This window comes from Mya arenaria, chromosome 9, assembly GCF_026914265.1.
Source record: "Mya arenaria isolate MELC-2E11 chromosome 9, ASM2691426v1".
Lineage (NCBI taxonomy): Eukaryota > Metazoa > Mollusca > Bivalvia > Myida > Myidae > Mya > Mya arenaria.
In genome coordinates, this window is record NC_069130.1 from 23,888,327 (window position 1) to 23,902,194 (window position 13,868).

At 33.8% G+C, this 13,868-nt stretch overlaps 2 protein-coding genes across 2 annotated transcripts; both read right to left on the bottom strand.

The window, feature by feature from the left end:
- Window positions 1–414: 414 nt before the first annotated feature.
- LOC128245401 (uncharacterized) lies at window positions 415–5,910 on the bottom strand. The gene is made up of 5 exons (XM_052963539.1): window positions 5,744–5,910; window positions 5,147–5,252; window positions 3,828–3,925; window positions 2,126–2,201; window positions 415–902 (listed from the first exon to the last, which is right to left on the bottom strand). The coding sequence occupies exons 1-5, from the start codon at window positions 5,781–5,783 to the stop codon at window positions 674–676; spliced, it is 549 nt and encodes a 182-aa protein (XP_052819499.1). The 5' UTR covers window positions 5,784–5,910; the 3' UTR covers window positions 415–673.
- A 3,077-nt stretch (window positions 5,911–8,987) lies between these two features.
- On the bottom strand, window positions 8,988–13,309 carry LOC128203778 (uncharacterized). Its single transcript, XM_052905318.1, has 4 exons — window positions 13,229–13,309; window positions 11,625–11,732; window positions 10,221–10,301; window positions 8,988–9,431 (listed from the first exon to the last, which is right to left on the bottom strand). Exons 1-4 carry the CDS (start codon window positions 13,281–13,283, stop codon window positions 9,130–9,132), a joined length of 546 nt encoding a protein of 181 aa, XP_052761278.1. The 5' UTR covers window positions 13,284–13,309; the 3' UTR covers window positions 8,988–9,129.
- Between the last annotated feature and the right edge of the window lie 559 nt (window positions 13,310–13,868).

Sequence of the window (13,868 nt, forward strand, 5' to 3'; positions counted from 1 at the left end):
CGCGTGTTTAAAGATACGCCGACTGCCAGTCATCCGATACACACTTCCTGCGTCAGATTTTGCATTGACAATGTATTCTGAGTCAGTTAGATGTTACGCTCACTCCGCCCATTCTTAATCATTAAGAATCCACTTCATGTTATCTAACTATTACTTATAGTTCGATAAAATAAATGTTTATCCTCCGTGTTTTTTTCTCCCCAGTAAACCACCCTAAACATGGACTATATCGATATCTTACAGTACATTTAAAGAACCAACTATCATCTAGGTATCGAGTCTCATACAGTACCTCCTTCCCTCCAACGTTCGGAACTCCTCAGACATTTTTTTTTATCGAAAACAACCTCGGATGTATGGTTAATATTTCTTACTTGAATACATTTTAGAAGAGGGATAGAAGTAGAAAACAAGAATTGAAAAACGTTTAAACAAAGCTGATACACAGCCTTTAATAAAAGTCAGGATTAAGATAACAAAATCAATTGCCGTTATCATCGTTTAAATGAGTGTTCAATAATATTTTTGTTGGGATTTAAATCTTCCTTGTTCAATGTTTTAATCAATTTCAAATGTCCACTTCCTTTGGTCATTATATAACAATGATATCTTTATAGACAAGAGATAGGCGTTTAACAATATTCATAATATTATTGCAATTAAATACAAATATTTATTCAAATTTTGCACCATCATTCCAACATAAAATCAACAGGAGTAGATGGAGTCCAACAATAGACATCACAGTCAAAGAAACGCTTTGTCCATCCGGAGCGCTGTCAAATACAGGGCCGTTACAAAAATCACTGTCACATTTAGAGAGACAGACTTGTTTTTCTCCGTCCCATACACAAGCCGTCTCATTGTTGTTGGTCAAGTCGTACAATCTTGTATACGCAGGCCTGGAAAGTCAGAAGGACATAAAATATGCTAGAGTTTCAAGTGACAATGGTTAAAATCAATACATTTACATGTACATGTTTAACAATCATATTTTGTTCACATTCTCGTTGATATTTAACTACTTACAAATAATGCATTTATGGAAAATATTAATTACTGATAATAAGATTGTAACCGTATTAAATAGCTGAAAACGCAAATTTTAAATGATAGGTGAATGCTAAAAGTTTAACTTTGGTCTAATATAGTCTCATAAGGTAGAAATGCCGTATTTTAAGCCCATTTCTTTCAAATTAAATTCGGCATCCTTCATAAGCACCATTGTTTTCTATATTTATTTGTCCTTTTTGGAATAATAAAATCTTATTTGGGAGTAAGAGAACATTTTTAACAAAAAGGGTACACACAACTCTTGTTGATTGTTAAGTCGCACAAACGGCTCTGTGTTATATTGAAAAGATGACATAGGGAGAAACAGAATATATTGATATAGGTATTCATGGAACGCGTCAAACTGCTATTATTGAATGATGGTGGCTTCTGCTCCGTTCAAATACACAAAGCGAATTCCGAAATAAGTGCTTGTCAATTGACTTCACACATAAAAGAAAACCGACTGCCACCGTCAATGATAGAGTAGAGTGTATTTTTAAACGTGTATCAACGTGGAACATACTTCTAAGGTTTTATACTTTTTGCAATTACATTACTTTAAATGCTTAGTTTAATCCTTCTACAAGTGACCCCTTTCCAAAACACCGCAACAAACAAGAAACAAATAAAACAACAACCGTGTATTGTATACAACCTCTGTGTAATGATCTTAATCTTATTGCCTAATTGCCTAAAAACTACGATCTGAATATCCTGCTGTGCTGTTTTGGAGGTTTTAATTTCCATTTTAATGGTTTAGGGTCCCTTTCTGTAATTAAACCTCTAAAACTGCACAGCAGAATACTCACATCGTAGCCTTAGATAACGCTCTTGTGGAAAACTGTCAGTCGAAATCACTGGGGGACTTTTCGTTTCAAAAAGGCATACTTGTTGTGCTTTTATTAGCTAATTGACGAGTATGCTATGATTATATGCAAACAGTAGGGAAACAATTAAAAATTGAGTAAGGCATTTCTCAATTGAAAGTCCGGAATCTTATACAACTATATATATAAATTCATTTGTTTATGAAAGTCACAAGGTGGAAACTAAAAACAAATGTTTGTACTTCTTTTTTTCTTCTGCCGAATTAAACGAGAAGAACTCGCCGTTGCTGCAATCCCGGATGTGAGATACGGTCAGTCCTGAAACAATTTATGGCTTAAACCAACGGAAGAAAAATTCATAAAACATTATTTTTTTTTGAATTTGAATATAAAAATCTGCGATCTAACTTTTGTCAGCACTCTTATATAACTGGTTTCCATGCATTTTCGCAAAAATGGGCTCGTTCAAGAAAAGAAATTGTCAAAACGTTCAATCTGTGAGAGTGCAGCTTCAACAGACATGAAAAAAGAGAAAAAACTACAATCAAACAACAACAAAACAGAGCAACATGAATGAATTCTAAGGGTGTTTTGTTGATAGCAAACCAGTTTCAGTTTTGGTTTTAAATGGTTTCAGCAGTTTCGAAATCGGTTTTGATAATTTTGCTTGAAGTAACAAATGCATGGTTTTGTGTACAGTTTTAACAACATGGTGGAGCTTCTGCATGTAGCCGCTATTTCCAACTATTAATATTACCTTTTTCATTTAACTCATTTGCCCATTGTCAGGAATTGTTATCAAAATAATTGAGTTTCAACAAACGTGGTTGATCACTCTCCGTCAAATTGTTTTCAAAGTTAACTAGTTATTGGATGGAACGAACCGATTAAACCGCCTCCGGTAGGGGTTTCGATAGTCAAAAATCGCTTAGGTTTTCGATAAAAAAAAACACGATAAAACTAGTTTTGTTTTTAATTGAAACTGTAACAACAAATACACAGTACGTTAAACCGATATAAAACCGAAACAAGTTTAGTACAGTCGAAACTCGTTGGCTCGATACCTCATGGCTCGATATCCTCGTTGGCTCGAACAAGATTAAAAGAACGAATCTGTTCATATAAAATTCGATCGGATGGCTCGATATCTTGAGGGTCGAAATTTCTCCACGGTCATTTTCGTAGTCCCAAGTAAGAATTTCACACTTTGTTTTGTATGCTTAGGACGACGTCATTTTCGCGGGTTCAGTTAGGAATCTCACACCTTGATTTGTTTGCTTGGCTTCATTTAGCACATGGCGCTAATCTATTAAAATAACTTGACTGGTATTATAATTATTATCAAATTTAAAAGGTTTAACAGTTTGGATAAACATGCCACCACTTTAAGTTCTGTCTCTAATTGCTATCAAACTATAGATTTCTATGCATTATGATATACCTTATAACTTATGTTTGTGTTACCCACTGTTTAAAATTGCTTGTTTGTTGTTTTCGCATAAATATTTTTTTTTATAATAAATAAAAAAAATCAAATGGTATATTCTTCTCTTCTCTTGCGGAGATCGCGTAGCCAGTAACAAATGAGGTAAACAATACTTTTTGTAACGAATAAAAAAACATTCTGTAAGCATTCCCGCTTGGCTCGAACCATCGAGTTTCGACTGCACCACCAAAAACGCAAGTGAATGCAAACTGGCTCGTTCAAGTATATTGCCAGGTACAAGTAATGTTTCTAGAAGCTACACTTCAGAATTCTCAAGCAGTGTTTCTTTACTTTGTTAAATTGTTAAAATACCCGTTTTGACTTCATTAAAGCTGGGAATATGATTTGTTATTGGTCCCAGATTAAAATGACTGTGCATGTATTGTTTTGTACGAGACCAAATAGAAATGGGAATGTAACGGTTTAATTTCAACAATTTAAATAACGACCATGCTTACCATTGGCGGAAAATGTCTCTATTATACAAGATTGATTGTATGGAGGTGTACAGTTCTTTAGATAGTGAGAATAGCTTTTGATGCCATCCATAGCCTTCCTGAAAGAAATTGTAAGTTTCCTGTAGGTTACATGGGTAAAATTTGACGTTAATTGAGCAAGAGTTGAACACAGGCTTGGAGACCTTCTTGCTTTGTATAAAATTAAATCAAAACCTTTTATTTCATATTTTCTGACCGAAATAGCAAACGATTAGATAAATAGTGGCCTGACCAATACATCACTGAGTCGGTAGATCGGGAATTATGCTATTTAAGACTAAGGGATAATCTAACAAGAAAACAGTGCGATCTAGTTTTGATTACTCGTTGTCTGAACTTCTCAAACAATTCCTTCGAACAGGATCAATATATATGCAAAAAGCTACAGATCAAGCTCAGTAGCAAAATGTTTAAACATATAAAACACGGTTAAGTGGCACTGTGCAACACGAAACATAGAAGAACAGTACAAAACTCCACAAACAGCACAGTGCATTCATACTATATATATATATAAAAACTAGGTATGTTTATCAAGAATTGTTATATACCGCCTTGGAACGGTCAGTAAAATGTAAATTTACTGGGGGTTTAAACCAGTTTATGTGCACAAACTTCACTCTCATTCCAACAATTCCTAATAAAGATAAAACACAAAAGGTAAATCTTATCAAAGTATGCATTAACTTGAGGAAACTTATCAATAAAACAAATAATAATAATCGTATCTAGGTAAACCCCAAGTACTTCCATGATCAAACCTAGCACACTATTTTTGTTTTGTATCAATTGTACAATTTTCTCCATTCAAAGAGATTTGAAGCTTTTGGCTTAACGAAATATGATTCTTTGAACCTTTTATTATAATTAGTGAAATTGGAATCAGACGTGATAAAACTTATTCGGGCATAACTTTAAAGGGTGGTGCCGAGATTGTTCTTTTCATACTTTGGCTTTTCATTCATACTTAAGAATTATCTCCCTTGACAAATGTAATAAAAGTAAGAATTCAAGGCTTTGAATTGTTGATAAAAACAGATTTGAGATTCCTCAAAGTGTACATACAATCGGATGTAAATTCAGACCCTAGAGAGGCTACATGCCCCTTCGTTTTGCCAAAAAACGTAACAGTACTTTAATGTTACAATTTCACATATTTCTGTATAAATCACGATATTTGAAACACAGACCAATCAGAACAAACATATCAAAACCTGATCATCCGATCCACATGCTAGCAAGATTGAATAGTTATATTCAGTTTAATGTTATTTACTCACTTGTAGGTTTTGAATTGCTCACATTCATTATCCCCGCCTGTTGCAAAGCAGGCGTAACACTGGAGATTTGTTGCGTTCTCATTCTCACTCGTCTTCACCGATCCAGCTAAATGATAACAACAGTATTAAAAATACTGTACAACATCAGCACCACCAACAACGACAAAAACAAACAAAAAAACTAACACCGACGTAGCTCCACTAAAGCATTAAAGGCCCTGACCTACACAAGATTTTTAAAAATAGTACTGTAAGAATATAAGCCAGTCTTTTTAGGCCTCCAGCTCATTTGCGCGCGCGCGCGCGTGTGTGCGCGCGTGCGTGCGCGCGCGTGCGTGTGCGTGTGTTTGTGTTTGTGTGCGTGTGCGTGTGTGTGTGTGTGTGTGCATGCGTGCGCGTGTGTGTGTGCGCGCGCGTATGCTTACGTACGTGCTTGCTTTAGTGCGTTTGTGTACGTGTTTGAGTTTGTGTTTTATTATTAGTATTACTACAACTTATAATCAAATTATGTAAATATACAGTCTGTTAAAATCGGGACACTTTACTTAAATGTGATGTAGGAATTACGTTTTGATTATATTAGAAAATCAAACTTACCATATAAAAGGAAACTAAACAACAAACTAAAACTATCCATGCCTTTGTTTGGTAAATTAAAAAATAGTGTTGAACGAATTAAAAATTCCGTTGAATGTTTATTTGCACGCAAATTATGTACACGTTTGTTTGGCAGTGGAAATGATCGCCTGTCTGTGTTTATTTAAGTTCACGGCTCTTGATAAAATACAAAATATAAAGCTAATCAGATTTGTACGGCTCGCTATGATGAGATTACCGATCATTTATTAACATTTAGATGGCAGGACAACATAATGGAAAGGCCGTGCTTTTGTGGGAATTTCCCATGATAAGGCTAAGTAATACTTGAGGACAATCGGTGCACCTCGACTAATTTTCATCGAAAACAACCTCGGATGAATGCCGGTACATTAGTAAAAGAAGTTTGTAAAAAAATAATCAATTGTATTGTTTAAACATGTAATTTTTATTAAACTAAGTTCATTTGATTCGAAGCGTATGACTGCAAAAATAATCAAAGCACTGATAGTGCTGAATGGCTTGAGGAATGATCCTTCTATTGGATGTTCAAAAATATAATATGAATGATAGCATGGCATTCATAACATAACATAACATAACATAACATTTATTCAGCATTAAACGTTTACAACATTCATAGCCAACATAAATTATATCACTTTGTCGTAAATAGCAAAGACATGGTCAATAAAGAGATGTTGTATAATTTCTAACATATTTGTAACAATGGTTTTAGTTATCACATCATGTTAATTTCGTGATCTTAATATAAATGCAAAGTACAAAAATTTAATAATATTTCGTAATGTTTTTCTTGAATCTGATGACATCAAAGTGGTAAACTTTTGTATTGTAGGCCAATTGCAAAAATAAGGTTTAAAGTGTTCTCTCCTAAGATTATTATAATATGGACAAACTAGAAGGAAATGATATTCGTTTTCAATGACATTCATGTTGCAATAAGTACAAATTCTATCTGCCCTCGGTATATAATGATGTCTACCCGTTTCAATCAATAAATCGTGGGAGGAAACTCGAAATATTGTAAGTGCTATTCCTAATTTGTGCGTTTGTATTGCATCTAGATAATTTTCTTGTTTAAGTTCGTTTTTGTACCAACAGTATGTTACTAATCTGTTTGATTCGTTAATATGTGTATTCCAAGATTGTTTAAATATATCAATAATTCTCTGCTTTATCAATTGAATGGGGACTATATCTTGAGAGTACCATAGATCAGACATTCCAATTTCATCTAATATAGTTTTACATGGTAAGCACAATTTAATCTGTTATAGTTATTGTTATTATCTAAATTGTTCTTTAACATTGTATAAGTATGCTTGAAAACAGAGTTATTTTCAAAATTCAATATTCTTATCCAGTACTAAATAATTCTTATTTTCCGCTCTACTACCATTGGATAGCATGGCATTCACCACCACCAACACCACCTTTTAGACATCTTTCAGTGTTTTAATTTAATGACATTATTGATACGAACTGATTGGTGTATTTCATGAAATGTTTTGTTGTAAACTTATAGTAATACAGACAGCATAGCAAAAGGTGGTTCACAGGTTTATCCATACAGATGGATAATTTTGAACCTGCCAAAAATTGCATAGTAATGCAAGAAAATGACCCAGATTACCAAGAAGTTGAAGTATAAAGTCCAATATATATTTAATTAAATGTTTAGCATTCTGACTTTGTAAACCGTCAATATACATCCGAGGTTTTTTTCGATGAAAAAATGGTCGAGGTGTTCCGATTGGCTAGAAGAAGAATTTGTCTTTAGTTTCTCAGTCACATAATTTAAAAACAAACGAGCAGGGTTTTTTTCACTCATTATTTATATTTTTTCGGCAAATCTAATAAATAATTATTAAACCAACATCTGCATAAGAGAAAGCTTTTAAAATTTGAATCTAAAACACCTGTTTTATTTAAACGTATCAGCGACTGCGCAGTCTCATAATAGCTTCATAATTACTAAAAACAGGTAGGTCAGATAACTAATCTTTATAATGAAACACAAAAATCATTAAATAAAAACGTAAATGCGATTGTGCCTGTGGAACTAACAATTTGGTTGTCTAGCTCTATAAGGAGTTGATCTCTTTTGAGTTTGGAGGGGAGATACGTTCTCTTTAGAGTGACACTCTTATTCAAAATCAATACATACACATTTAAAACGAACATAATAACACAATAATGCATCTATGCAAAAACTTAACTACTGATAACAAGATTGTAACCGTGTATTTAATAGCTGAATACGCAAAAATATCAAATGACTGGTGAATGCTAAAAGAATTAAAGTGATCAACTATTGTCTCATGAGGTAGAAATGTCGTGTTTTCTGCACCTTTCTTTCAAATTAAACACGGTGTCCTTTATAAGGAGTATTGTTTTCGATATGTATTCATCCTTTTTGGTAAATATTGTTTTCATTTCTTGTGGTATAACTTATTTGGGAGTAAGAGTGCATTTTAACGAAACAAAAATGGATATACCGATAAGACCATTTGACTGTAGCAAAAACAACAACATAATCAAGACCTTAAGTTGAAACCTTTGTTTCTTATCCCATCTGTTTCGCCCATCTTCCTAACTCACCCATCCCTATCTTCATTCCGGCAACATTTTCCAGTTTATCTTTCTAAATCATATCAACAGTTTTGCGATAACATAACTATGACTGGCGCGAAACTAAGCAATGGCTTTGCTGGTACGATTTTTTTTTATTTATAACATGAAGCGCGGATAATAGTTCTTTTTTCTCTCCAAACAATGACAGTATGAAGTACATCAAAGTATCACATGTATACAGCTAAGCTTACGATTGTTTAAACTATAGATGTATCATTGACTGCTGAAATATTCAAACATCAGAACAAATGTAACAAAAACATTTTTCTTAAAAATATGAAAGTGAAAAAGCGGAAAGGATTCAGAATATTTTATACCAGAAAAGGATGAAGCAGACTTTAATTGTGACGATGACCGAGAAACCCTTTTTTATTTGGCCAAAGGGAGACGAAACATGTTGTTTCCATATTATTTTGCCTCGATGATGGAGCTCGAATGGCCCTTGTTCATCACTGGAATTCTTGTAGGCATATGTACAAACACTAGGGCCCTTAAACAAACCCCCTCTAGTATAATTGGAACAGTGATAACAGACCGATCTATTGACATAACAACACGAGTAAATAAATATATTTAATTTGTCATATGCATGTTAATTCAATACGAATTGGTGTTAACCCTCATTTTGGACATCTTTTAAACGTCCTGTACATACCATCATAATTCAGATGTCATTACTAGTGTTAAATGGTAGCAACACCAGAAAAATAGATGTAGTGGATAACATTTTAAAATACATTATGTCGACCGGTCTTGCAGTCGGCACAGAAAGTCACAAAAACGTAAAACACCGTCGCAGATATGAAAAAAATCGTTGTATTGTCCAAAGTGCTGCTTTTGCCTTCGGCTTCTACCATTGCGTCATCAAAAGAGGGGCCGTTGCAAAAATTAGTGGCGCATCTGGTTAGACACGTCATATTATTTCCATTAAATACGCATGCCGTCTCGTTGTTGGTGGTCAGTGCAGACAAACGCTTATTAGTCGACCCTTGGCCATCACTGCAGTCACGTATATGGGAGAAGACTCCGCCTAAAATAAATAAAATAAAATGATATGGAGCCATTTTGTTTTTGTATAGCACTTATGAATCGAAAGACAAACACGGACACAAATGCAAACGTGTGCAAACACGGAAACAAGTACAACACAAATATATGTCAACTCCGTCCTATTATTTCTTAGTCGGTTACTCTAAAATTTACTACATGGCTCAAGACTTCAGATTGCTCCCGTTTGATCGAGATTGTCCAAAAAAAGAGTGCATGTGGTCAAGATCTTACATGTATTAAAGTTGAAAGAAAGAGAAGAAACAGGTGCTCTTATTGCATAGAACTTAACATAAGTTGACACTGTATTGCAAAGGTTGATAGTTTCCAGTGTAAATTTTGGAAAACTGATCATAGCCTGTGGAACTCCGTAAAATTTATTTGTTTGCAGCATACATTCATGGCCCGAGGGTTATGTTTTTCTACACTTGCCAAACGCCGAATTGGTCAACTTTATGTTTCTTTGTCATTAAATGTTGTGTCTTGGATATTTCTACAGCAGCCAGTAACTTGTTTTTTTTCTGTATAATGTGGACTGTTTCGAAGTTAAAAGCTAGGTTGTTGTCTATATGAAACATTAACTAAAATAACTGAGGTCGTATACCATATATACTGCTGCTGATGCTTCAGTTGCTGTTTAATGATAATGCTTCTGCTGCTCCTACTGCTCCTACCTCTGCTGCTTCTGATGAAAATGACGTTGATGATAATGCTGATGATGATGAAGAAGATGATGAACAGTTAATAAACATAATTAATAATATATGCATACCATTTATGGCAATCGTCTCAATGACACAGCTAGTGTTGTATGGGGCGGTGCATCTCTTCAGAAAGGAAAGTTCGCCCTTACCTTATAAATATAAATTAATACATACACCCAATCCCACCAGACACAGTTTTACTGTTAAGGTAACAAACCTAAAGAAAGAGCAATGTCCGTGAGTGGCAATTAATATGACAAGCATTCTTACAACGATAGTTATAGAAATGATTATTTAGATATATGATGTACAAATAAAGTCGTCAATTCATCAAGCCATTGATAGGTTTGTGTATACCACATCATCCATGCCCTCAAACTTCGACAAACCTGTTTTCAAAATTAAGTTTTGACACTGCTGTTACGAAACTAAACTCTAGATCGAACTCTAGTAAAAGACCGATGGCGGGTTCTATGTAATCGGAGTAGAATGCGCTATGTTTCATTTAATATGGTAAATAAATAGTAAAGTTATCTTTTATTAAAAGACTTCATTTGAGGCAAAATGTTACCTTCCGACCTAGCATTTCGGTGATGTCATTTATCACGTGGTTAACACACACTGTTGTTTCCTTGATAAATGTTGATGACTAACGACTTTATGTTATTTCTTATAGTGTATTGCTAAACTAATTAATAATATGTAAAATAAATGATCGAAAATAAAGTACAGATAAAGTAATGACAGTTTTTAATTTTGATATTTCATTTCAACTGAAATCAGAAGTGAAATAACCATTTTCTTCAACAACTTGTTTGCAGTACTTGTATGGGTAAAACAATTACATATTCCTCTTCTTCAAAATTAAACCTTTTCAAATGCTACCAACCTAATCAAGGGTCACCAGGCATCAAAATGTTCGCAATATTGTTTAGGTAATAGCTTTGGCAGTGTGTGTATACCACGTGATAAATTAGGTCATGTACGCTACGTCGGAAGGCAGCATTTTTCCTAAAACTAAGACTTAAATCAAAGATAACCTTTCTGTCACTATACCATTTTAAATGAAACAAAGGACAGTCTATGTCGCTTAAAGAGCCCCGCCTTCGTTTTATTACAGGAGTTTGATAAGGTGATTAGTTTCACCAAACACTTCGACAAACTTGTTTCCAAAATAACGTTTTGACAGTGCTCCGCCAGACGGCCGCATTTTAGTGTTTTAAGAAACTAAACTCTCAATCAAACTCTGGTAATAAACCGAAGGCGGGGCTCTGTTAGTGGCGGAGACTGCGCTATGTTTCATTTAAAATGGTAAAGAACTAGTGAAGTTATCTTTGTTTAAAGTCTTCATTCGAAGCAAAATATTGCCTTCCGATGTAGCATTTATGACGCAATTTATCCCGTGGTATACATTCACTGTTTGAAATGCATTTAAATAAATGTTTTAAAAAACATATATGAACAAACTATACCATGTATGGCGTCTTTATAGGCTTTGTAGTCGTCACATTTGCTGTTGCTTTTCGTGGCAAAACATGCGAAACAGTATAGGTTGCCATCTTCCAGAACACTGCTGAATGCTAAAACAATGTTTTGATCGAAAAGTATCTTCCAAAACGTTTTTGACAGCTCAAACTATGTCATCACAGAAAAGTATAGCTAGCCGTCTTCAAGAATGTTTTGACAGCTTAAACAATGTTTTGATATAACGTAGAACAAAAGAATATCAATATGTGGCGAATATGAACCATATCCTTCTCGTCAAACTACTATAACATTTTCAGTTGTTGCTTTTTATGGTATGGAATACGTATGTTGAACACAATTCAGGGTGAGGAATCACGTGACTGCAAAGGGGTTCACACATGGGTCACCACGGGTCATAACCGATGTAAACAAACAAGTAAGTGACGCAACATTCTAATTATTGTTTTGACAGAACATAATAATATGAAAATATTTCTTAGCCTATAAAAGTCTTTTCTATTTTTTGCTTCTACAAGTGTGAAATATTTTTTTATTTGCTTACTTGTTTGTTTTAATTGGTTGCGCCCCATGGTGTCCCATTTGAGAACCCCTTTGAGATCACATGATTCCCCACCCTGTATATTATTGTGGAAGAAAATCTTTTACACAATGAGCTAGGTACGTTGTTATTTGTTTCATTTGATTCTTAAGTTAGTCGTATTTAACCATCCTAAGCGCAAAGTCGCCATGAGACTCTTTCATGAAAGAATAAAAGGTCAAATGCATAACATCTGTTATTCCATATCTAGCGTAAAATTATATACTTGCGAAAAAGAGTAAAATTTAATTAAATGGCTACAGACAGACATACACTGATAAGATTTAAAATATAGAGGGTTGTAAATCATTGGCTTTAATGTAAGATAGGATATTCGCCTACCCCAGATAAATACTAGTAGATCATAATATTTGGCCATACTGGAATTCTTTTCTTGCCCACGGGCAGAAATGAAAATGTACCCAGTTCTTTAAAAAAAATCAAATTACATTTTATCAATAAATTGTTACAAAGAAAGCATCTGCCATGACCGCTGATGTAAGATTATAAGTATCTTCCATGGCTGAGAGTGTAAGATAGGTTCATCTAAAGTCGAGCGACCATGGTAGATACTTATAATGTTTTACCGAGTGAGCTCCATAAGACATATTTCTTTGAGTGTGTTTACCTCAATGTGAAAGTTGTTGCAATTTTACACTGACACACGAAAATATATAACAAAATTTATTTTCATACTTATAATTAATCAAAATCAATATTTAATTATATTTTAATGGAAAATTGGTCTAAACTTTGACCAAAGGTAGTCATTCCGGGAAAAACGTCATTTCCCCCACAACTCTGTTAGATTTTACGTTCTTTTTTTTGCAGTGAAACGGCCTAAAATTATTGTAACATTAGAAATATATTTTGATATATCGGTTAGTTTTTCAGAATAAAATCAACAGTCTATTAACAATAAAACAGAAAAAACAACATGAAATAAATTGATATCTTACACTGAAAAAAACACAAACAATTATCCTCTATATATCGATTCTCGTACATTACCTGCCTCCCTCCAATTGAGAATTAAGCCAATGAAAAATGTTGTATACCACTTCATGCTAATGGTATGTGTCCTGGCTGAGCATTTTCATCCTAAATACATGCAATCCAAAAACTAATTATTTCAGTTTTATTCATGACAACGAAAACATTTGATATAAAAAGAAGTGAGACAGTTGGTTAAAGAGAGTGCTTTACGCTCATGCAATGATACTTTTCTGTATACAACTAACGTGTAAAATGCGGATTGAGTAAACGCGGATTGTGTAAAATGCGGATTGAGTAAAACGCGGATTGTGTAAAATGCGGATTGAGTAAAACGCGGATTGTGTAAAATGCAGATTGAGTAAAACGCGGATTGTGTAAAATGCGGATTGAGTAAAACGCGGATTGATCAATATCGAAACACAAATATACTTTTAAATCATTACACCTTTTTTGCTTTCGTTACTATGAAATAATAAAATAATATCGTACAGTTCTCTTACTGAAAATACAATATAGAGGGAGAAAGACAAAAATAGTTTGCATGTTAATTCATTGATAATGTACGGTATTATGTATCATACAGGTATATAAACTGATCAATTATCAATATTTGAGCACTAAAAATGTTTAAAAGCTTTATAGTCTTAAAATATGT

What these genes read in the sequence shown, in the direction of transcription:
- LOC128203778 (XM_052905318.1), bottom strand. Translation starts at nt 13,283, where the DNA reads ATGAAGTGGTATACAACATTTTTCATTGGCTTAATTCTCAATTGGAGG. An exon ending in TCTCAATTGGAGGGAGGCAG is followed by an intron (nt 11,733 to 13,228) that starts GTAATGTACGAG and finishes ACATTGTTTTAG; the next exon opens with CATTCAGCAGTGTTCTGGAA. An exon ending in CTATAAAGACGCCATACATG is followed by an intron (nt 10,302 to 11,624) that starts GTATAGTTTGTT and finishes TATATTTATAAG; the next exon opens with GTAAGGGCGAACTTTCCTTT.
- LOC128245401 (XM_052963539.1), bottom strand. Translation starts at nt 5,783, where the DNA reads ATGGATAGTTTTAGTTTGTTGTTTAGTTTCCTTTTATATG. An exon ending in GAGCAATTCAAAACCTACAA is followed by an intron (nt 3,926 to 5,146) that starts GTGAGTAAATAA and finishes AATTTCTTTCAG; the next exon opens with GAAGGCTATGGATGGCATCA. An exon ending in AGAGACATTTTCCGCCAATG is followed by an intron (nt 2,202 to 3,827) that starts GTAAGCATGGTC and finishes AAATTGTTTCAG; the next exon opens with GACTGACCGTATCTCACATC.